This window comes from Rhinolophus sinicus, chromosome 12, assembly GCF_057876585.1.
Source record: "Rhinolophus sinicus isolate RSI-liver-muscle chromosome 12, RSI-T2T, whole genome shotgun sequence".
In the NCBI taxonomy this organism is placed as follows: domain Eukaryota; kingdom Metazoa; phylum Chordata; class Mammalia; order Chiroptera; family Rhinolophidae; genus Rhinolophus; species Rhinolophus sinicus.
The window spans coordinates 11,693,467-11,717,028 of record NC_142512.1 but is presented as its reverse complement, the minus strand read 5'-3'; the positions used below and the strand labels follow the sequence as shown (position 1 = coordinate 11,717,028).

At 46.1% G+C, this 23,562-nt stretch overlaps 1 protein-coding gene across 2 annotated transcripts; it reads right to left on the bottom strand.

Annotated features, from left to right (window-relative positions):
- Positions 1 to 1,849: 1,849 nt before the first annotated feature.
- Positions 1,850 to 23,440, bottom strand: LOC109460127 (myosin-3). 2 transcript variants are annotated; one of them, XM_088801914.1, is made up of 40 exons: positions 23,387 to 23,440; positions 22,553 to 22,764; positions 20,688 to 20,831; positions 20,064 to 20,220; positions 19,541 to 19,568; positions 19,055 to 19,163; positions 17,648 to 17,740; positions 16,870 to 16,933; positions 16,690 to 16,788; positions 15,592 to 15,695; positions 15,372 to 15,510; positions 14,826 to 14,944; positions 14,591 to 14,740; positions 13,715 to 13,885; positions 13,307 to 13,613; positions 13,112 to 13,182; positions 12,464 to 12,551; positions 12,262 to 12,379; positions 11,756 to 11,879; positions 11,530 to 11,666; positions 11,193 to 11,448; positions 10,757 to 10,999; positions 10,491 to 10,667; positions 10,235 to 10,380; positions 10,065 to 10,155; positions 9,262 to 9,651; positions 9,031 to 9,157; positions 7,841 to 7,959; positions 7,470 to 7,666; positions 6,945 to 7,128; positions 6,099 to 6,264; positions 5,682 to 5,806; positions 4,865 to 5,173; positions 4,553 to 4,756; positions 4,350 to 4,475; positions 3,268 to 3,438; positions 3,069 to 3,173; positions 2,796 to 2,891; positions 2,552 to 2,689; positions 1,850 to 1,997 (listed from the first exon to the last, which is right to left on the bottom strand). In XM_088801914.1, the coding sequence occupies exons 2-40, from the start codon at positions 22,754 to 22,756 to the stop codon at positions 1,971 to 1,973; spliced, it is 5,823 nt and encodes a 1,940-aa protein (XP_088658040.1). In that variant the 5' UTR covers positions 22,757 to 22,764; positions 23,387 to 23,440; the 3' UTR covers positions 1,850 to 1,970. The 2 variants fall into 2 exon arrangements, with proteins under 2 accessions (XP_088658040.1, XP_074175757.2); XM_074319656.2 differs by lacking the exon at positions 23,387 to 23,440 and having other exon boundaries at positions 22,553 to 22,798.
- Positions 23,441 to 23,562: the final 122 nt, after the last annotated feature.

Sequence of the window (23,562 nt, the reverse complement as noted above, 5' to 3'; positions counted from 1 at the left end):
CTTTATGTCTGAAATTCTATAAAACAAGTTCACATCAAAAATGGCCCACCCTCTCTTCCTTCCTTCCTTCTTTCTTTCTCTCCTTGTCACTTCATTTCTTATCTGTATTTTAGGATGTATTTTTAAAAGATAAAGACTATTTTAGAAAACAATCACAGTATCACATTATACCTTGAAAACGAAGGATAATCCAGATCCTAGTGAAATATGCAGTCTAGTTTCAAATTTCACCAACTCTGTGTGTGTGTGTGTGTGTGTGTGTGTGTGTGTGTGTGTGTCCTAACGAGGTCCATGTAGTGCAATTGGTGGACAGGTCTGTTAAGTCTCTTTCAATCTACAATTCCCCCTTTCATTCCTTTTATATCTTTGCCTTGCAATTTATTTATTGAAAAAATTAGATGGTTTGGTTGGTTGCATTCCCCCGCATCCTGGAGTTTATTGGTTGTATCTTGGGTCCCCTGCATTTTCTATAAATTGGTGGTCACATTTAGAGGCTTGCCGGGGCCCAAGTGAGATTGTCGGGCAAGAATTCTTCTTAGAAGGTGGTGTGTACTTCTATCAGGAGGCATATACTGTCTGGTTGTCCCTGTTTTAGTGACACTAATAGTCATAATTTACCTGGGTTTCATGATTCACATAAAAATGGTGATATTCCAGTTCTTTCATTCCTTCTTTACCAATGTGAATACATCTGTAACAAGAAGCTCCACTTGCTTTCTCTATCACCCACTTTGCACAGAAGACAATCTATAGCCATTCTTGTGAAGTTCTGAGAGGCTCTGAAGTACTGCAGCCCCTTGTACCCAGCGTCAGGCCCGGGCCTGGATCAGATTTGTTCTCATTGCTGTGATTTCCTCTCAGTGACAGACAGCCACCCCCAGAACACATGCCACATTTCAGTCATAGTTTTGCCATGAAGTATTGAAAGCAAGTCAAAGAAACATGGTCCTTGAGACAGAATTATCTGAAACCACTCATAGGCCAAATCTTACATCATAAGTGTCCTCTTTTCTATAAATGACAAACCCAGGAGCTCCTAGATTCAATGTTGGGTGTTGAAGAGAACTCCCCTGGGTCTTTAATTCCCGTGGAGTCAAAGTGGTTCTCTCCTAATCATCTAGAATCAGATAAAGAAGGGAACTTGACAACTATGTCTGATAAGTTTAATTATGATAACAAACAAATAATTCCAGGTTAAAAGATGCTATTTCCAGTAGCCGATCAGCCAGATAGTTAATTCTGACTTTCTGCCGTAGTTTCTCTTTTAAGGTAAAGACAGGTTTACCCTGGGTAAGGAGTGAGATGTCTTTGTTGTGTGGCTTTGAAATAGTGTAGACTGAGCCAAAGACTCAGTGGTAGATTTACACTGAACTCCTGGAGAGAGCAGATGCTATTTTATTCCTCTGTGTATTCCTAAGAGTTAGCACAGTGCTTGCCTAGAGCACTGCCCAATGAACTTTCCAGAGGATCCCTGATAGAATATGTGTCTGTGTGGGGGGGTGCGGTGGGGGGTGGGGGTGGGAACTGTCCCTTACCTTATAAACCTATCCATCTTGAGGTGGGGTTTTCCAAACCAAACCTTTGCGTTTCCCTCATCATATTGAGAGATGACAAACTCCCCCTCCTCCCCCTCCCTCCCCAAAGCTGTGGTTAACCTAGTATTTTTTCTTTCTGATCTAATCTCAAGTTTTAACCAAAAGCAACCTCTCCCTATCCCCACAGAACACACACCAAGTGAATTTATCAAGCCACCTGCTTACCGAGATTTCAACATTAGGCATTAAAAATCACCAATGAATCATTTCCCCACAGGGAATAAGAAAACAAATACAACGAACCAGCCCCAAACTGAAAACAAAGCAAAGTTTATTGCATGTGAAAAGCAGTCATATGGAAATTAAGTAAAATGGTCAGGAACCATGAAAATATACATTTTGCATATTCTCTGTCCTGTTCCAGAAGAAGATCACTCACTCTTCACTCTCATGGACCACCATCTGCAAAGAACATAGGGTTTTCAGTTATGTCACATGGCAGAGACACATTTCCTCCTGCTCCCTCTCCTGGTTGGCGTCAGAGAGGTGCTTGCTTATGTATTTCAGTAGGACACAGGATAGCTTTTGGACCTCCGGAGAATACACGATTGCATACATGGAGGAACTCAGCCCATAGCGAGAGAAACTAGCCCTCGGAGAGAACTAGCCCCATACACTGGGACTTCCTACCTACAGGTATCTTGTATAATAATAGTAACTGAAGACAATGCCAGCAGAGGGCACTTGAAAGATCTCGGTGGGAAAACGTTCATTCCTTTTCAGGATGGTGTTTAAGTCTTATTGCAACATAAGACCTGGTTTCTAGAGGGGCTCTTCTCAGCTAACTGACCTTCAGCAAATCCTTTCCCTTCCTGAGTCCAAGATTGACCAGTTCTAAAGTTGGGGGTTCTCTAAGGTTCCTTCCAGCTCAAAAATGTCGACATCACAGTGGGTTCTTCCAGGTCATCTAGCGCACGTCTGCTGCTCTCCATTTGGTGCCAGTAGGAACCACCTACCCTGCTAGAGGTGAAGTCTCGGGTCTTAGCACGAAGCTTATTGACTTGAGATTCTGCAATATCAGCGCGTTCCTCAGCCTCCTCGAGCTCATGCTGAGCTTTTCGGAATTTGGTGAGATGAGCGTTGGCTTGTTCGTCCTAAAACAAAAGAGCCCGGGCAGGTAAGATCAACGTGCACCTCTCTCAGAGCTCAGTGCGAGAAACTGACCAGGCTGCTGGTCTAAAATCACAAACATGTACTTACAGCCTCCTCAGCCTGCCTCTTATAGGACTTGACTTTTACTTGAAGTTTATCCACCAGATCCTGTAATCTCAGCACATTCTTCCTGTCCTCTTCACTCTAAAAGTGAGAGCATGGGAATGTAACTAGAAGAGGGGGCAGAGTTGAATGAGCTCCGGCCATTTTTCTAGGGCTGAAGTGTGTCTTTTTTTATCCTGGAGAGAGAACCCAGGGTGGTGGTTGCCCTTTACGGGGGGAAAAAGAAAAAAATGCCTCTCTGGTTTTCTTTTCACTTACCTGGTAAGTTAACTCCTTGACACGCCGCTCGTACTTCCTCAGGCCCTTTACAGACTCAGTGTTCTTCTTTTGCTCCCCTTCCAGCTCAAACTCCAGCTCTCGGATCTGGGAGACATGGTGGGGAAATTAGTGTGGGGCTGTAGCCCCAACGGGGGAAGTCAGAAAACTCTGCGTATGCTGGGATTCTTCCTGCAAGTACCCGTGTCTCCAGTTTCTGGATCTGCTTCTTCCCGCCCTTCAGGGCCAGCTGCTCAGCCTCGTCCAGACGGTGCTGCAGGTCCTTCACCGTCTGCTCCAGGTTCTTCTTCATCCGCTCCAGGTGGGCGCTGGTGTCCTGCTCCTTCTTCAGCTCCTCAGCCATCATGGCCGCCTGAAAAGCAAATCATACCCACTGAGATGCAGGCGAAGATCAAGTGCCTTGGAGCCAGCAAAACTTGGGTACTCAGAGGATCAGAGCCAGGCTGAAGGAAAAAGACAGTAGGTAAGATGATGGAACCCGTTCTGCCACAAGGGAATATGAGAAGGGCTACACCAGGTATATCAAAGAACCTAAGAAACGAAACCTTCAAGGACTGGATGGGAAATGATTTCTTCCTTTTCTTAACCTGGCCTCCTTGGGACCTTCGCCCACCTCAAGGAAATTCTTTCTTTCATTATCACCGGGATCACCAATATATTTTTCCAAAGGACCCAGAGACTTAGAAAAGACTGATTTGATACCTAGCATCACAGGTTTGGAGATAGTGAGATTAAGAGAAGGCCTCTAGAGAATTAGGGTATGCGTGTACCCGCAAGAGAGCAAAACAGTTGCAACATAATGTTCTCCTTCAGGCAGCAGATGGCGCTGTGGCTGCAGGGAGAAGGCCTCTGAGACCCACAAAAATTAGGTGGTGGTGGAAACCACGCTGGCTTCTTGTGAGGTGAAATTTGGTGGCATATTGACATCTGAAGTCTCATTTTTATATTTGGAATAAGTCATATGTTGAAGGAAAGAAAGTATACCTCCTCATGAGCATAAGAGACAAAATACAATCCCTTCCGGTCTTTTTTTTTTTTTCTATGCTCCCTTATTTCTTATACCTACCTTTTAAATGTGCAAGAGAGGACATGCTGAGTTTGAGGGAGGTGGGCAGTGGTTTTGGAGCAGAATGTACACCATGTGTGTTCCCAGGGAGGCGCTATCCTGTCTAATGGGAGCAGTTGCAGGGTTGGGAGAGGGCAGGGGTCTTTAATGAAACACAGCCTGGGCAGCCTAATGGGAGCAAAAAGGAAGAGCCTTACATCCGTGATGGCCTTCTTTGCTTTCTCTTCGGCATTCCTTGCATCCCTGCTGGCATCTTCCACCTCGCTCTGGAGCTGCATGAGGTCTGTCTCCAGCTTCTTCTTAGTGTGGATGAGGCTAGTGTTCTAGGGCCAGAGGAACAGATGTTACCCAGGCAGATCTGAGGTGGAAAGCTCTCTCCTCTGCTGCCCCCTTCCCTCACCTGGGTGTGCAGCAGCTGCACTCTCTCGTTGGAATCCAGGAGCTCCTGTTCAGCCAGTTTCCTGCTCCTCTCTGTCTGCTCCAGAGATGCCCGCAGCTCCTCCACCTCGGCTTGCAGCAGGGTGGCTCTGCGCTCCACCATGGCCAGCTGCTCCTTCAGGTCCTCCTGGCCCCGGAGGGCGTCATCCAGGTGGAGCTGGGTATCCTAGCCAGTGGAAAAAGGAAAAGTCTAGTTGAAGTTGAGGCATTAGGGGCATACGCCTAATTGAGTCTTTGTGGACAGGAGAGGTTGCCCACCCGGGAGCTCTCAGACCTTCAGCTGTCCCTGGACACTCCTGAGGTGTCTGAGGGTCTCTGCAGCCTGGCGGTTGGCGTGGCTCAGCTGGATCTCAATTTCATTCAGATCCCCCTCCATCTTCTTCTTGATCCTGATGGCTTCATTCCTGCTCCGCACCTCCGCGTCCAGGGCGCTCTGCATCGTTTCCACCGTTCTCTGGTAGTTCCTCTTCAGCTGCTCGATCTCTTCATCTTTCTCGGCCATCTTTCTGTCGATTTCTGACTTCACTTGTGTCAACTCCAGCTGGATTCGGAGGATCTTGGCCTCTTCATGCTCAAGGGCAGCCTTTAGAGGACAAATAAAATAGTAAATAGTGTCAGTAATGGTATAGAGCCTGCTATACTGCCCTTTAGGGTTTCAGTGGAATATTCGTAACTCTAACTCTACAATTCAAAACGATCTTAAAAAAAGAAATCCCTAATTTATCTTCAGTGCAGAAATAAAATCTGACTCATTGCTTTTGTTTTAACAATAATAACATTTAAATGATCTATTTCTTAGGTGTGTAAGGCACTTTATGGATAGTTTAAATCCATCTAAGATTTTGTAAAATCTTGTTTTTAGACCTATTTTAGTGTAATGCTTTTCTCCAATAAGTTCAAGACAAGTCACAGTAATATCTCGTTGAACCTCATAGTTATGTTATTTCATAGGAAAGGAGCAGGTTTTAGGGCTGTGATTTTACAGGGGCAAAAATTAAGACACAGAGTGGGGCCAGCTAGCCTCCTGGGGGGAGCTCCGCCATGATGTGTCTGTTCCTGCCTCTGCCTCGCCCCCCTAGCATTCTGCTCACCTCTGCTTCCTCAAGAGCCAGCTGGATATCAGCCTTTTCCAGCTCAATCTGCTTTCTTGATTTCTCCAGTTCATGGATGGTTTTACCACTTTCAGCAATTTGTTCTGTGAGATCTGCTATCTCCTCTGCAAAGAAATAATTTTTGATTACATTTGAACACCTCTGCACAGGTTTCCAGGCATGGTAAGCATCAGCTAGATTCTTTTTAACTAGTTTATTATAATTCTAAGGATGTTGTTTCCTAGAGATAAGATATTGCCTAGAGAGAGACTCAAAAATAACCCTTTAGATGATGAACACTTTCTGTGCACGCATTAACAGACGTCTGTGTAAGGATTGAGCCTGAAGTCACTCCCACTCCAGCATACACTCTAGCAATAGTGTGAAGGAGATTTCAGATGGTGTTGAACTGCTTACGCTCTAAGTTCTTATTTTCTCGTTTCACAGTTTCAAGTTGATCTAAGGCTTCTTCATAGGCATTTTTCAGTTTGAAGAGTTCAGTGCTCAAGGAACGGGATTCCTTCAGAGATGCCTCCAGCTCTGCCTGGCTCTCCTCACACTTTGTTTTCCATTCAGCTAGCACCTAGAACACCGGGATGGAAGACATCTCCATTTATTAGCTCTTCTCCTCCAAGCTTCTAATTAAATATAACCATTAAGGTAAATCCTCTTAGACTTGGATCTGTGCTCGGCAGTTTCTCTTGCCTAGTTCCTTGTTCTGATTATTGGACAAACCAAGATTTCATTCTACAAATTTACTCAAGATCAATAATTGATCAGTAACAATTATTTCTCCAAAAAGCAAATGGATTCCTTTGAGAAGGAACTAGCTGGGCATAATTGCCCTTTTCTTAATATGAAAATGGCCCTGCATTTTTAAATATTTCATTAAAACTTTGGTTCAAATCAACCTATCTGCCATACTGACAGGGGCTTCCAAAAAGCTTCTCAATGGGACCCAAGTTAGATTCCCACATGCCAGTTGCCCAGACAGACCAGCAGTATGGGGGAAGAAAAATGTTTGAGGCTGAATAACATTGTGGCAATGCGTTTGTCTCCACTGACAGTGTTTGAAAGGAACTTCTACCCCCATCCCATCCTCATTTCGTTTTGGGAAACTACAGCTCAGTGAAGTTCAGGGACTTGCCCAAGGTCACACTGCTAGTGGGGCAAGGTCAGGACTTGGACCTAGGCTCTCCCTTCCATGACTACAAGGCACTCCACACATGGCGGTGTTTAGCTAGCACGGAGTTGACCCCACACCTTGTCAAAGTTCCTCTGCTTCTTGTCCAGAGCAGCGGACAGTGAGTTGGCTCTTTCCACATCAACCATCAGATCCTCAACCTCTCCTTGCAGCCTCTGCTTTGTCTTCTCCAAGGAAGCACATTTCGCATTCACTGCCTCAACCTGTTCCTCGGAATCTTGAAGGCGCTGAGCAAGTCTTTTCCTTGGAGAATATGAAAGAGAAGCAGATGCTATTTAAGTTTCAATCCTTTGTGATTCAACCACCCATTTGCTTTCATAAGCTCAGGAGAATTTCCTAGCTGCTAAAAATCAGTGATCAACAACCTTCCATATCTCTAATCAAGATTGAAGTTGTTTGTCTTAAGGAAATGTGCTAGGCCAGGTCCCTCCAGTGGCACAGCACTGCATTAAAAGATAGATGAGATGAGGAAACATCTAGTAACAAAAAAAAAATTCATTCCCAAGCAGTTCTAAAGTCAATGCCCTCTATCATATAATCATTTAAAGGTTCAAGTTCTTCTGAAGTTAAATAGAGCTACGCACTTGGCCTCCTCCAGCTCCTCCGTGCGCTGGATGGCGTCTGTCTCGTATTTGGTCCTCCACTGGGCAACCTCGCTGTTGGCCTTGGACAGCGCCCTCTGCATCTCAGCTTTGGCTTCCTGCTCCTCCTCATACTGTTCCCGCAGCAGGTCACAGTCGTGGCGGGCGGACTGCAGGGCGTGGGCCAGGGCGTTCTTGGCCTGAAAAAGTCAAGAAAGACGAGAGCCCCCACGGGATTAATGTGATAATGCCATGTGCATGATACTACCCATGTATGTGCTTGCTATCATCACCTACTGAATAAAGTTGCCCTGTTTTTCCTGCAGGTGGTACTTGAAAATTAGAGCAAGGAAGCACTTCTTCAGGGGATGTACCTTGCTCTCTTCCTCTAACTGCCTCTTGAGCTCTTCTATTTGCTGAGTAAACGCTTGCTTGCTCCTGGAAAGTTGGGATACTATGCTTTCCTTTTCTTCCAGTTGACGACTCAGCTCACCTGTGTCCAGAAGGAAATGTTTTCATTTTATTAATTCACCCATTCATTCATTCACCAAGTTTTTACTGTGTGTAAAACACTGTGCTACGATCTTGGGAGAGAGTAAATTATAAGGTGTGGTCCTTTCTTCGGGGTGAAGGGATGAGTCCATAAAAGGAAACTGAAAGCACAACCTGATAAGTATTGTAAACTATTAGAAATACAGAGTGACTTTTGTCAGGAAAGCCCGTTGAGAACAACTGTCAATTTAAACATTATCAGAAACAGCTAAAAACTCCCATCAGACCTTTCAGGGGCTGGTATTTCCAGCTGTTTGTCAATTTGTCATTAAGGGAAATACTGTTTTCTCAAGGACTCAATATCTCTAATAATTTGAAGGTAAACTCTTGGGTGAATATGTTAAGTTCAGGTTCATATGCTTATATGAAAGTAAGAGAAAAAAGGAGGGGTTGAGAGGCTTACGGACTCTTTGTAATCCCAAAAGTATTTTAGAAGTGGCAGCTACCTGCTTTTCTTCATTGTCTTGGTTGTGTCTGCTATCAAAGGATTGAGTCACCTGTGATGATTGGCTGCAGGCCCAGTACTAGGTGGAGCCACATTTTCTAGGTGAAAGCCGCAAATAATGTTCCCCAGTATTTTTATTACACACCAAGAGCCTACACAACTTAGCCATGTTCTTTATTGTCTTGATTACAGACAATCTGAAAACACTTCATTTCACTTAACTGAGGACAACCTGGATTTAGGTGCAGCAAGAAGTAGAAAGGCCATGGGGCTTGATTTCCAATCCCATTTCTGCTATGTAGACTCTTTTTGATGCCAGGTTATATTAATTTTGAAAGTGTGTGAACCAAGTGATAGTTTGAGTCCCTTCTTTTTCTGGTCTACTTCTCTCTCTTTCGTTTTTGCTGAACTCTCAATGTTTTCCTCCTTCAGGATAATTTGACTGGCTGTACGGTAGGTTATTCCAACTGCTTTCCCCCCCAACAAATACCGCCCTTTAGTTTTGACCAGTTGCCCCTTTTAGGTGTCCGTGAGGTTGGTTGCCCCTTCCCATTTCCCATCGCTCACCAGCCTCAGTCTGCAGACGAGACTTCTGCGTCGTCAGCTCACTCATGCTCCTCTGAATTTCCTCATTCTTGCCCCTGGCCTCACTTAACTGATCCTCCAGAGTTCGGCATATTTTTTCCAGATTTGCCTAAAGGATTGCAAAGGAGGAGAAAATTAAGTCAGCGTGGAGATCTGAATGACTATAAGAGGTCTCTTTAATAGAAAGCGTTGGGCCCCATCCAACCCAAGTACCTTCGATTTTGACACACTCTCCACGTTGCTGGCCAGGTCGTCGATCTCCAACTTGAACTCGCTCTTCTCCTTCTCCAGCTTCTGCTTGACCCTCTGCAGGTTGTCTATCTGCTCCCCGAGCTCAGCGACGCTGTCCGCGTGCTTCTTCCTCAGGGCGGCCACCGTCGCTTCGTGCTGCAGGGTGGCCTCCTCCAGGTCCCTGCGCAGTTTCAGGAACTCAGCCTCCCTCTTCTTGTTCAGTTCTATCTGGGTGGAGGTGACGCCTCCGGCCTCCTCCAGCCTCTCGCTCAGCTCCTCCAGTTCCCGGGCATAGTCGCTGCGCTGTTTCTCTGCCTTTGCTCGAGTGGCTCTCTCCGCCTCAATCTCTTCTTCCAGCTCCTCAATTCGAGCCTGTAGAGGGCAGCCAATCAACCCCGGAGTGACTGTCTCTGCATGTCAAGAACAGGCTAGTGTCCATTCCCATTAGACAAACCAATTCTGGAACTTCTCCAAGAGAAATATGAATGCTGCTCATTTCCTTTCATGTGAACGTTCCCTGCTCCATCATGGTCATTCCCCTGCAGTGACCAACCCAGGATATTGTCCGTTCAACTAAACGTTGGCTCAAAATACTTCAATTATGTATTTTATTTAAAATTATGGAAAAATTACCCATCACTGCTGTGTCAGCCTAGCAGAAAGGAAACCACTGAGGCAGGCAGACCCATGCTGCTGTTCCCTTGCTCTAAGTGGTTTACAGCACACAGCACCCAGCCCACTGTGAAGGACCCACACGTAAAAGAAAAATCCCAAACTCCCCCTACCTGCAGCTCTTTGATTTTCTTCTGAAACTGGAGACCTAGAGTCTGCTCATCTTCCACTTTGCTTTGCAGTTGACAATATTCAAAATCCTTCCTGTGAAGGGAAATGTAGGATGTGTGAAGGCAAAGTACTCAGTAATATGCAAATCGAAATCAGTGGTTTTAGTGCGTACTTCTTGAGCCTTTCATCCAGCTGTTGTTTATCATTCTCCAGATCTAAGATAGACTCGTGGGCAAGCTTCAAGTCTCCCTCAAGCTTCCTTTTGTTCCTTTCCAGGTCTACACGGAGCTTCTTCTCTTGTTCTAGGGAACTTTCCAGCTGCAAAAAGCACCATTTCCTCTTGAGAACAAATGCTTTGCACCAGAGGTTTCTTGGGGGCTCTTCAAACCCTGAAGTTCTAGGACTGCCAGTTAGCAGTATTTACTTACATCATCGACTTGCTGTTCCAGTTTGCCCTTGATTTTACTCAAAGAATTGACTTTGTCTTCTTCAGCTTGCAGATCATCCAGGGTCTGCTGGTGGGCCTCTTGGAGGGCCTTCTTCTCCTTGGTTAACTTTGCAATTGTTTCATCCAACCCAGCGAGTTCCTCAGTAAGGTTTTTAACCTAAGAAGAAGCCATAAGCAATGATAAGAGGAGATACAGTACGGTTTACAATGACTACATCAAGGTGGAAAGACACTGAAAGAGAGTACCTTGTTCTCTGTGGCATGCTTTTCCTTTTCAACCTTGGCTAATGTCAGCTCAAGGTCATCGATGTCTTTCTTGAGCTCTGAACATTCATCCTCCAGTTTCCTCTTCTTGGCCGTCAGCTCAGCATTGATCTCTTCCTCATCCTCAGCTCTCTCAGTCACCTCCTTGATTTTAGCCTCAAGCTGGAATTTCGCTTTGATCAGTTGATCACATCTTTCCTCAGCATCCAATAAGTTTTCACTTTCCTTTAAAAAAAGAATCATGATTTCATGTTTTTCTTTAATGAGATAAACTTTATGACAGTCCAGTATTTGTTATATATGAAGTTCTTTATGAAACACCCCAACTAAAAAGCAGAAATCCCACCAAAACTCTATTTTCCTAAATAATCAAATCTAGAAGGAAAGTGGGGGGAGAAAAAGATTTCTAAACACATACAGCTTGTACTTGGAGTTGCAGGTCATTCTTCTCTTGCACTAGAGTCACCAATTTTTCCTCCAACTCCTTCCGTTTTGCCTCTGACTTGGCAAGTTCATCTTTGGTTTTCTGAAACTCTTCCTTCATGGTGGCCATCTCCTTCTCGGTCTCTGCGCTCTTCAGCAGGGGCTTGATCTTGAAGAAGAGTTTCATCCAGGGCCAGTGCTTCACGTTCATGAATGAGCGGATGTTGTACTGGATGCAGAAGATGGACTCCCTAAAAACACAATATCAGTTATTTCTGAGAGACTCCCACTTCTCCCAAACTGCTCATGTTTGGACAAAGACCCTGCTCAACCTTCTCTGCACCATCTTCTGGAATTCCACACGCATGAGAAACCCTCTGCACACAGCTTGTGTTCGGGTGATCAGTTTGGCCAGGCGGTCATCGCGCATCTCTTCCAAGGTCCCCAACAAGCCAGCCTTGAAAAACACCTTAGAGGGAAGAAGGATGATGTGAGTCAGGTTTCTGGAGAAGTCTAAAAGGGTCTAAAGGCCAGCAGCTGTCAGCACTGACGCATTACCTTGGTGTGTCCAAATTTGTACTGAGTGTGGTCAATATCAATGGATGCCAACAGCTTTTCACAAGCTTTCTTGCTGTCAATGAATTGTCCCTCAGGGATTGCACTGGCATTCAACACTCGGTATCTGCCATTGTGGACACAGAAACAATCAGAGACTATTAGCAAAAACACAAACCTGGGAGACCATCCAATTCAGGTTGCTTTTCCTATAAGCAAGAAAGCTCAGGTCCAGAGAGTGACAGAAACTTGCCCATAATCACACTGCTAGATAATGGCCTAGAATCTAGATCTCTTAAGTCTCAAGCCAGGCATTTTTCTGCCATGTATGTATCAGATAAGCTTCTGAGAAAACATGGAAGAAAGAAGTATGTATACCTTGGCCACGTCATTTTACGTGGAAGTCCATAATCCTGTTGAAATGGGTCTTTTCATCAGTATTTCTCTGTCTCAAATTCTAGTATTTGCACATCTCGTCAAGAATCACATAGAACATTTTTATGACACACCTTTGTTTAAAATCCCCGTAGAGAATCCGGTTTGGGAACCCTTTCCTGCAGATACGGATTCCTTCCAGGACACCATTACAGCGCAGCTGATGAAGGACAAGGCTATGTTCCATAGCCCCTGAGAACAGAAGCAAGAAACATCCGCTTTACACAGAATTTCTTAAAAACTGACCACCATCTAGAGAGCCAACAGGTGTCTTACCTGGGGTTTTGGTTTCGTTGGGAATTATACAGCGCACAAAGTGAGGGTGAGTCGTTCTTAAATTTGACATCAGCTTGTTCAGGTTTTCCTAAAAGAAAAAGACTAAGTTTGCTAGCCTACTGTAAGCTTTTTATAAACACAGAGATATGTTGTAATGAAAAATAAGACATATGTTTTAAACCTATGAATTCTAAAGAATGATGGAATTATTTAAGTCTTTTCATAGTCCTACAGCTGGAGGAGTAGGCAAATAACTTATATAGTAGTCTTTTGCTGCACAGTGAGCCAGAGACTAACCAAGCACAAAATGTCCTCTGAAATCAACTCAAGAATGTATCCAGCCCCACTGGGAGAATGAGGTGCTATTGCCTATGTCCTTCAGGCAAGTCAGAGAGCTTGTGCTGAGGACACACCTCCCAGGCCAGCCAACTCAGCTAGTGGCACTACAAAGTGATAACGACAGCCTAGTCCTACATTTGTTAGACCCCCTTTGTGTATCATCACACCATCACTCAACTTCACTAAGTGACAGTAACCAGATTAAGACCACATTATTCTTCTTGAATAAACCAAGTTTAGAATCCCTCCATTGCTCATTGGGAGGTGACTTAAACCAACTACAAGCAAATAAACTTGTGTTTTTCTTACCCTGAAAAGGGCAGAGACAGTTTGGAAGGAAGAACCCTTCTTCTTGGCAACTTTCTTCTTTCCGCTGTCAGCTGAAAGAAATAAAAGACAGATAGTGCGTGCTGTTAGCAGATCTATACGGATGTTTCAGTCCTGTCCTGTGGACTGAATGGAGGGAGAAAGCGTGACTACGAGGTATTCCACGGAGTCTGTTACCATCTGTGGTGGCAAAAGTGGCGTAGAGGTGCGCCAGGAGCCTGTTGGAAGACTTCTGGTACAGCCCGACGACCGTCTCGTTCAGGGGGTCCTTGTTCTTCTCCAGCCAGCCCGAGACGCTATAGTCCACGGTGCCCGCGTAATGCACCAGTGAGAAGTGGGCCTCAGCCTTGCCTTTGACCACCTTGGGCTTCTGGAAGTTGCTGGACTTGCCCAGGTGCTGGTCGTACAGCTTGTTCTTGAAGGAGGTGTCTGTGGCCTTGGGGAACATGCACTCCTCTTCCAGGATGGAGAAGATGCCCATTGGCTAGATGAGGCAAGGCAAAATGCAGGTGGGGAAAATGTGAGCTGCAGTGATGAGCGACAGAGTATATGTGGAGAGGAGATTGGATGGATAGAATAGGATACCTTCTCGATGAGCTCGATGCAGGCAGCCAGGTCCATCCCGAAGTCGATGAACGTCCACTCGATGCCTTCCTTCTTGTATTCCTCCTGCTCCAGCACGAACATGTGGTGGTTGAAAAACTGTTGCAGTTTCTCGTTGGTGAAGTTGATGCACAGCTGCTCCAGGCTGTTATACTAACACCAAAATATAATGGTCGCACGAAAAGTTAGACTTAGGTCAAAATCAAAGGCGCACCAACCTTCCTCCTCATTGCTCAGGCTCTAGGCAGCTCATTTATGTTTTCAGACATGCTCATATTCTTCAAGGCCCAGCTCAGATCATATCTCCTCCTTGGAGTCTGCTCTGGACTTCCAACAAGAAGGTGTTAGTTACCCCCTCTCCTGAGTGTCCTTTGTCTGGGCCTCTCCTATGCACTGACTTATATACAATACTTCTCATCTTCCTCTATAGACTACAAGCTTATCTTCTGTTCACCCGCATGTCTTATACCGGGTAGACCCCAAATACACAATTTGATGAATGATGATATGCTTCTAACCCAGAACCAATAGGATATTTACACAAAATATTGTATGATTGGCTTATTATCAAATTCTCTATATGCCTGGCTCTCCCTAAGTCAATAATTGCATTTGATTTATTTTTTTTATTCATTGGGCAATATCTTTAAAATTGCGCTTGACACAAGTCTCTTTCTCTCTTAAAATAATATAGACCCTCCCACATCTCTTCTACCTGATCCACCCTCCATCTAGTTTTCCCACAAGGGGTGATGCTTTGATATGTTGGCCCCCTTGACATCTTCCCCCTATAGGGTCATGAAAACCAGTCCCCCCCATACAAAGCCACATGAAAGCATGAATATAAGCACCACAAACCTCAAAGATCTCAAAGCCTGCAATGTCCAAAACGCCAATGAAGTGTTGCCTTGGAAGCTTCGTATCCAGTTGCTGGTTGATACGGGTGACCATCCACAGGAACAACTTTTCATAAACTGATTTGGAAAGGGCATTCACAGCATGGTGCACCTGTTGGGAAAGATCAGCTGATGGGTCTGAAAGCAGTGGCCACTGTGTACCTGCATTGCTTCTTAGCCTTGAAGCAGATGCTTACCTGGTCCACAGTTTGACCTTTGGTGACATACTCATTCCCAACTTTCACTCTGGGGAAGCACAACGCTTTCAGGAGGTCTGAAGAGTTCAGGCCCATTAGATAGGCTGTCTTGTCAGCCACTGGTAAGAAAAGAGAGACGATCACAAGGGGAAAGCCCTAATGCTTGGCAAAGTAGAACCACTTTGAAAATCACCCAGATGTTGCAAGGCTTAGCTCAGTTTATCTCAGTGTGTTTTACATTCCATATCTCTAAACTGCTTACATGCAGCCAATGGAAGTTAAGTCACTCAGAGAATATGCTATATTTTGTGAGAAGGCAGGATTGGGTTCCAGAAAGCCCTGGTCACTTCTCTTTGCAGCTGAAATAGAACCATTCTAGTGATTCAGCAAACACGGGTGGTAGCAGTGCCTACAGGCATCTGAGCCCCAGAGAGGTTCACGTCTCCGGGTGGAAGAAGGATTAATCACTTTCAAAAGAGGCAACAAACAACCTCAGTTGAACAACCCCTCAACTTTGGCTTATACCCCATTGCGGTGATTTTCTACCTTCGGTGCCGTCTGGCTCTGCCTGCTCCTCTCGCTGCTTCTGCTTGAACTTCATGTTCCCATAATGCATCACAGCTCCCGTCAGCTTGTAGAGTCCAGATTTCTCTTCTGGGGTGAAGCCCAAGATGTCAATGGCACTCTGGCATTGAGAGGACAGCACGTCACTCGGTTGAGCCCAATGACCGAGGAGGAGCACCCCTCACGTTTCAGTTCTACTTACATCTGTAGCCAAGAGCTCTTCAGCATCATCAATGCTGGCCACCAGGATTTCACCCTGGCTGATGAAGGGGTAGTCGTAGGGGTTGGTTGTAATAAGCAGCAGCTCTGAAATGACGAATAAAAGAGGTCACAGAGATGCAAAGAAAGCATCCACCCAGTGGATTTGAACTCCTGTGTTCTGGGCTGAGACTTTCACTGTTGGAGCCCATGTGGAATTTAGACTTAGAACTCCCTGTTAAACAGATACTCAGGCTGTGAATGAACAAGTCCAGGAAAGACTGTGTAGCCCACCTATGTGATGTAGGTTAAGGAGCCCTAGAGAGAATACAGTATTTAAATTCTCTTGCTTTGCAAGCAAAAGGTGCACATTGATGCAGGTTCAGAAAAGGTTTCCCATCCAAGTACTAACCAGGCCCGACCCTGCTTAGCGTCCGAGACCAGACGAGATCGGGCGCGTTCAGGGTGGTATGGCCGTAGACCAGAAAAGGTAATAGGGGAACTGTATGAGTGTGGGTCGGGACAAGAGCCCACACTGAGGGAAACATAGGTTGTTGGGTATAACACCATAGTTTTCCCAAAGCCTGTTGAAAAGCTGCAGCCTATTTCCAGGCTTCGGACAAGAAGACTGAGCAAACACAGCCAAAGGGCAAAGAAGACCATGGACAGGAGGCCTCCGTTAAGTGCAGAACAAAGGAAGGACAGGGTGACTATCCGCAGGATGGATTATTCATCTGATTTTGCATTGGCCTCACAGCGTTTGGTGAAAGGTTGGTTTCCGTATCAGAACACAAGGGGGCGCTAAAGGACAATTAAATGCTTAGTTGTTCAAAGGGTTTTTTTTGTTTGTTTTGTTTTTTATAAACCAGTGCTGAATTCAGTAGCAGTCGAATCTTGTTGCTGTCAATTGGATTCTTTTGTTTGTCTGTTTGTTTTTGTTTTTAATTGGTATGTCACTGTGCATTCAGCCACATTCCATTTCTACAGCAAACTCCCTGTTGGCTGTCAAGGCCCCTACACATAGGTAGGAGCAGCTCTCCGTGGTCCAGTGATATTAGAGCTGAAATGCCTAAAAGACCAACCCCACTGGGGACTTCCTCACCTATGAGCTCAGGCTTCTTGTTTGAAAGTATCTGGTAGAAGATGTGGTAACTTCTCTCAGCCTTCAGCTGGAAGGTCACTCTTGATTTCTCCAGCAGATCTAGGAACACAAATACAGGACTGTTTTCCAAACCGCTTCCCACCACCCTGAGACATCATCTGATCCCAATAATCTACTTACAAGTTTCAATATCTGCAGAGGCCAACTTCCCAGTGGTACCGAAATGGATTCGGATGAACTTGCCCTGTTGGGGAGAGACCAGCGTCTACCATGGCTCCAGATGTTTCTACTAGTCTCCTGGGTCATGTGAACAGGAGCTTTATTTTCCTATAGTTTGAAATTACGCATGTCCTCCTCTCTCTCCCTTCTTCTTTGTCCAGTTTGATGTGCCTCCCTTTTTTCCATCCCCCTTTTCCCACAATGTTTCCAACCTGCACTACCCCATCCAATCAAACAAAGTAAGGGAATGATTGTTTTCAAGATGCAAATCAAACCTATCACTTCCCGGCTTATAGAATCATTCATTACTTTGTGAATAAAATCTAAACTGCTTCTCATGCTCCTACCTGCTCCTATGTGACCGAGTCTCTTTCTGCCTCTTCCCTCACTTCAGGGCACGCCTCCTTGCCCACTTGCTGCAGCCACTCCAACCCTCTTTAGATCCGGTGACTAGACCAGGCCCTCCCCCACTTCAGAGACTGTACACTTGCTTTGCCCTTTGTCCTTCTTCATCCTGCAGATCTTGGGGTTCACAGGCCAGTCCAGTGAGAGGCCTTCCCTGCCAACCTTGTCTACAGGAGACCCTGGCCCCATTTACTCTATCACACGCCCGATTTATTATCGGAAAGTTTCTTGTTGATTTGCTTCCTTCTTGCATTTTCTATTCCCACTGCACTGTGACCTCCGTGAGGACAGGAGGCGCCAGAGAAAATCCCAGCGGTCCTGAACTCAGACTCACAAAGCGGGAGGAGTTGTCATTCCTCACGGTCTTGGCGTTCCCGAAGGCCTCCAGCAACGGGTTGGCGCTGATGATCTGATCTTCCAGAGTCCCCTGATGTGCGAAATCAAGGGAGAAAGAAGCCACGGCATGAGGGTAAGCAACGCTCCAAGCTCTGCAGTCCTGCCTGCCCTTGCTGCTTGGCTGTCGATGGCCCAGCCAGTCCCTCCCTCCCTCCCTTTCCAGGTGGAGAATCAACCAAATCACCAGCGCGTCACGCTCAAAACACTTTGGCCATTTTGTTTTCTTTAGCTATAGTTGAGTGCCTTGCCTTAAAATTCCTTTAATGAGGGGGGTGAGGATGAGGGAGGAGGGGAAGGGATTAGACAGCATACAGTGGTAACTACATTATTGCCACAGGGCAATGAAAGACAGTTTGGGGAATATAATCGATAATGTTGTAAAGATTTTGTAGGGTGTCAGATGGGCACATGTCTTATTAGGGAGACCACTTCATGGACAGTGTAGATGCTTGACCCCTGCACTGTACACCTGAAGCTGAATAATATTGTATATCAACTATCATTTTATATATATATATATATATATATATATATATATATATATATATATATATATATATATAATATGGAGTACCGCATGGGGAGATAGTCAATGGAATTGTAACAGCTGTATACGATGCCAGAGGGGCAATAGATTGGGGGAGGGGGTTATCACTTTGTCAGGGAGAAATGTCTAACTATGACATTGTTTTGTATACCTGAAACTAATAAAAACAAAAAATTCTTTTAATGCCTCATTCAATTCCTTGATTCTCCAGTAGTTAGGGTGTCTGTATTCACTTCAAACTGTTGTAATATTTTCATTTAGTAAGGTAAGTACAGAGGGTACCAAAAACATGTATACATATTTTGAGAAAGGAAAACTGGATTAAAATTGTAATACTCAATATATATGAATAACAAAAGATGAATACAAGTCACGTTTGACTTCTGCAATTACAAGAGGTGCTCTAAGTGGTTACCATCAGTGTCCAGACACTTCTGATTATGATGAACTACTGCTTGAGCAACATTGACTAAAGTGTCCACTTGTACACATTTTTTTGGCACCCTGGTACATGCTGCAGTTCTCTCAAATTGGTGTGTGTGATTCTGCCATAAAAGAAGAAGCTCTCTGAGCTGCTCCCAAATTAACCTTTCTTAGTTAAGCCATAGAGCCTTATTTTCCAGAAAAATGACAGGATCTGGTCCTGTACGATCAACCACACACTGGGTTGTTGAAGATAACTGGCTGTCCTTCAAGATTTCAAATCCTGGCCTGCTCTCCTTTCCCTTTGCCCCTTCCTTTGGAAGTTAAGACAAAGGTTAGAAGTCAGAGCAAAGCGAGCCTTCCTCCTCTCCATACCTTCATTTTGGAGTCCTTCTTCTTGGCGAGGTCTCCAGTAGCTGCAATTGTTGCAAAGTACTGGATGACCCTCTTGGTGTTCACAGTCTTCCCTGCCCCGGATTCTCCGCTATTTGGAACGATCACGAGAGAGAGAGAAAGAAACACATTCTGTGAGTATACAGAGGCTCCCCAGGATGTCACACAGAGGCCTGGACATACTCTGAGCCACATCAGATACACACCTACCAAAACAAAAGTGAGAGACCATGCAGACAGGCAGAGACCTGAGGGAAGACTCCACCGCTGAGCTGACCCAAGGATGGGTAACGCCAGCTTCTGAGGCCTTCCACATACCTTCTTGCCCATCCCTAAATCTATTTTTTCAGTATAGATTTTTTTCTAAATACTTTCTAACAAACAGAATACAGCAAGTGGCACCTTTGCCTCCTGCACTGGGGACCAGGAGCCACAGCTATGAAACTGCTCTACCCCTTGGATACTTACGTGATCAGAATGGACTGGTTTTCACGATCTGCAAGAGGAAAAAAATAAAACAGCGTTGATGGCAATATAAAAAGAGCTTCCCAGTTCTACCCCATTTCTCAAGCAGTCAGAGTTCAGTGCACAATTCTTCTTCCCTCCAATACTGTTTAGTCCTAGGTGGGAGCTTGAGAATGAGGCTCAGAGAGGTTAAGCCCTATTTAAAACCAGCCAGTGGCTTGCCACCAGTCAGTGGTTCCTGATCATATTAGCTTGAACCATATGAAATTTTCAATATTGGTTTTGGCCTACAAAAATGTCAGTTTCATATGGTTTAACCAATACGGACATTAGTGCAAACTCCTCATCAAGGCCTCAAGGCCCTGAGAGATCTGGCCTCTTATTGCCTCTTTAAGCACCTTTTCCTTCCTCTCCTTTGTGTGGAGGTCACAGGCCAGATGGGGCAGATCCGGGGCCACAGGGCAGCTCTCCTGGGCCCTGTCCAGTGCCTGCCCCACCACTCCAGGCGTCCTCCTTGCAAACCTACCAGTCAGCATGAACTGATACGCGTTGTCAGAGATGGAGAAGATGTGGGGCGGGGCCTCCTGGCGCTTTTTGCCTCGGTAGCCATCCACCACCTCGGGGTTGTACACCGGCAGCCACTTGTAGGGGTTGACGGTGACACAGAAGAGGCCCGAGTAGGTCTGGGGGAGGGTAACAAATACATATGTATGTGTGTGCATGTAAATATAAAACCTTTTGCCTTTATTATTTTTTTTCTTACTTTTCTTCACAATAAACTAGTAAAGGGGGGAAGATGTAATTTCTATTCATAGGTGAGGCAAGGAAGGCTCAGAGAAAAGTGTAGCCGGCCTTCCCACAGCTGGTAGGTGACAAGGCTGAGACCCAGAGCGGGCTTTCCTACCTTCTGTGCTCACTCTTCCTCCTCCCCGCCCTCCTTCTTTCAGCCTGTCTTCTTCCTACCCTATTTATCCCTTGCTTTCTCATCTTCTAGCTTTCTCTTCCCCCTTTCTTCTTTTCCCCCATTTCCCCTCTTTTGCTCAACAGCTTAGTCAAGCACTGATCTTTCAACATCCGATCACCCACACAGGCATCTCGGCCCCAGCCCCATCCAATGCTCCAAGAAACCACCGCCAGTGTCAGCACCCACGTAGATCATCCAGGAGGTGTAGCGGTCCTTGAGGTTATACAGCACGGCGGGCTCGTTCAGGTGCGTCAGCATCGCCATGTCCTCGATCCGGTCGAACTTGGGTGGGTTCATCGCATACACATCCTCTGGTTTGACCACCACGGTCTGAAAGGGAAGAGGTTCAGTGCTTACCCACCATTCTCTGTGCGGTTTGCCCTCTGTAGACATCTGTCCCCCAGCAAGAGGCTTGTGAACCGAGATTAGAAGGGGCAACGCATTAGAGAAAATGCCCATTTAACAGCAAGGTTGCAGGCAGCTTGCGATGGTGGTGATACAATGTGATTTGTTTCTGTCATGCAGGGCTTTTGTGTTTTCCTTCTCCAATGGGCCTGAGGTGAGGGAAAGGTGACAGAAAAAAGGAAAGAGGATCTCTGTGGGTGGATGCGGGAGATGGTACAGGACGGAAACCAGAGGAACCTTCTAGCTCAGGAACAAGAACTGGACCACAACCCTGCTCCCCCAGCTGATGAGCTTGTTCTTATCTACTCAGAGAATGGCATGTCCATGGGTGTCCCTGAGGCAGGGACAGAAGAGAAGGTGGGAGGTGGCACTGGATTAGCAGGCTGGCACCCAGAGTTACCCACACTCAGAGCTCTCGTGCCTCTTCACCACCCTCCCGCACATGCTTATGAATGAGAACCAAGCCCCACCTCACCCCGCCCCGCCTTTCTGGGGTCAGAGGGTTACACACCAGGTAAGGCGGCCATGAGGCAGAGCAGGGCTCCAGGAACTGACAAGTGTGCTTGTACTTCCCTTGAGAGGAAAAGCCCCAATGCCCTCAGGATTCCTCAAGCACAGAAGGTGTGAGCTTGGCTTCCTCTCCCCTGCTCGGCCCTCAACTCCTTCCTCTCTGAGACTTCCTTTGAAGATGAATCATTGCCCTGGTCCCATCTTTGGACAAGGCGGGTGGGAAACCTGCCTTTCCCTGCCTTCAAGCAGAGATTCACTTAAACCACCTGTGCAGCCAGCCCTCCTTGGGCGTAGTCTAGATGGTCTTAGACTGTCATCCATTACGTTTAGCTTCTGTCTTCCCTGCTGGTTTGTAAGCCCATTCTTAGCCCTGTTATTTGAAATATACAGAGAGCCATGCCCTGGCAGGGCCAATACTTGATGGCACTGAAGGGCAGTTTTCCTGGCCTTTTTCCTTCACACCCAACCTGGGTGCAGACACCTGGGAAAGCTAGACACTTTTCTCTTTCCCATTTCCTTTTCCTCTCTTCTTCTTTTTTTTTTTTTTTTAATTTTTCTTGGGACATTCCAGATTCTTCTGGTCTAGATTCCAGAAAGTAGCAAAGTCCAGAATTCCTCCTAGCTCTCCCACAATGGCCCACTGCAGGCTACACTGCTTGTGGCCTTCACGATATGAGATGGCTGCCATTTCACATTGAATATTTAACGAACGAGGGTCCCGTACTCACTCTCCTTACTTCCTCAGTTAGCTGGCTACTGCTAGAAGCATTCGGGGAAAACCTAGGCTACCAAAAGAGAGTGTTCTAGAAGAGGTCTTCCTACTGTTTAACCTCCAGCTCCACACCCTCGGGACGCACAGAGCCAGTCCCCTCTGACCTGGAGCAACACGACATGACAGAAGCACCTGAACACTAATTGCTCTGACCAGACACAATCAGATTCCTCTCCTACCCTGCAACCTGATGCCAGAATTCACGGTGCTTTCTCCAAGGACACTAGGGAAAGCTAAACAGAGACCCTGTGAGCGGCAGTCCAGTGCCAGAGCCACATCAGGAAGTGGCTGGGGAGGCGTGGAGGCAGGGACTGGGCAGCCGCGAGGGGCAGACAGAGGGCCGGTCGGTGAGGACGAGGCTTACCCGATTATCTTCGGTTTCCACCGTGACCTTCCCGTCCTGGGTACTCTTAATTTTCCCCTTGGCATATTCTACCTTTGCGTCGACCACAAAGCAGTAGGTTTTGGCATCAAAGGGCTGGTTCTGAGCCTCGATCCTCTCCTTTTCCGACTTCCGGAGGAAAGGAGCGGCTATGCCGAACACTTCCATTTCCGTGTCACTACTCATGCTGTCAGCTGGAAGGCAAGCCCAGCAGGTGAGCCCAGCCACCCCTGGAGCCACGCTCCAGTCCTGTCTCTGCATCTGCTCTGCGGTCCTGCTGCCCTGGGAGCAAGGCTGTCCTCGGTCCTAGGAACTCCACCCATAGGACTTAAGTGCTCAGAAAGTCAAATGGGCCCATATTTATTGAGTGGCTGTTTTGTGCAAAGGGCCCAGAGCATGTGCATGTACCTCAAGCTCCTCGATTATCTGAGGCTCGGTCGGATGGGTGAAGGACCTAAAGGTGAGTGCAACTCTCTCAGGACCTCACTTGCTGGAAAACCCAGGTGTTGCTGAGGGAAGCTTTAAAATAAATAAACACCATAAAAAATAAAGGTCCTTCTTCACAGAGAGTATACTCAATGGAAAATAGCTAAGGAATTATTGAACCATTTTCAATCAAGGTGGCTACCTCCTCACACAAAGAAACGGGCTGGTGCTCCGTGTGGAAAATCTATGCTCTTCTCCAGCCTAACCTGTCCTTATGTGACCACTCTTAGACTCTCTGCTCCCTTCAGGCCATTGGGAGGTGGGAGGGACTGGGAATCTCACAGCACCTGAAGACCTCCACCAGCCAAGGGACAGGGCCAGAATTCTCACCTGAGTCACACCCGCAGGACAGCAGAAGTTCTCAACAGCTGAGGAATCAGACCTGCCATAAATACACAAAAAGAAAACTCAGAACACCTGGAAGTGTCTGGTTCCGCTTCCGATCAGCTCTTGATAAATTAACTAAACAAGGATAAAGGACTAATAACTTAAAAAGAGCCTTACAC

What these genes read in the sequence shown, in the direction of transcription:
- LOC109460127 (XM_088801914.1), bottom strand. Translation starts at nt 22,756, where the DNA reads ATGAGTAGTGACACGGAAATGGAAGTGTTCGGCATAGCCGCTCCTTTC. An exon ending in CAGGCTTTGAGATCTTTGAG is followed by an intron (nt 13,886 to 14,590) that starts GTTTGTGGTGCT and finishes TTTTGGTGTTAG; the next exon opens with TATAACAGCCTGGAGCAGCT. An exon ending in TGCAACTCCAAGTACAAGCT is followed by an intron (nt 11,000 to 11,192) that starts GTATGTGTTTAG and finishes CTTTTTTTAAAG; the next exon opens with GAAAGTGAAAACTTATTGGA.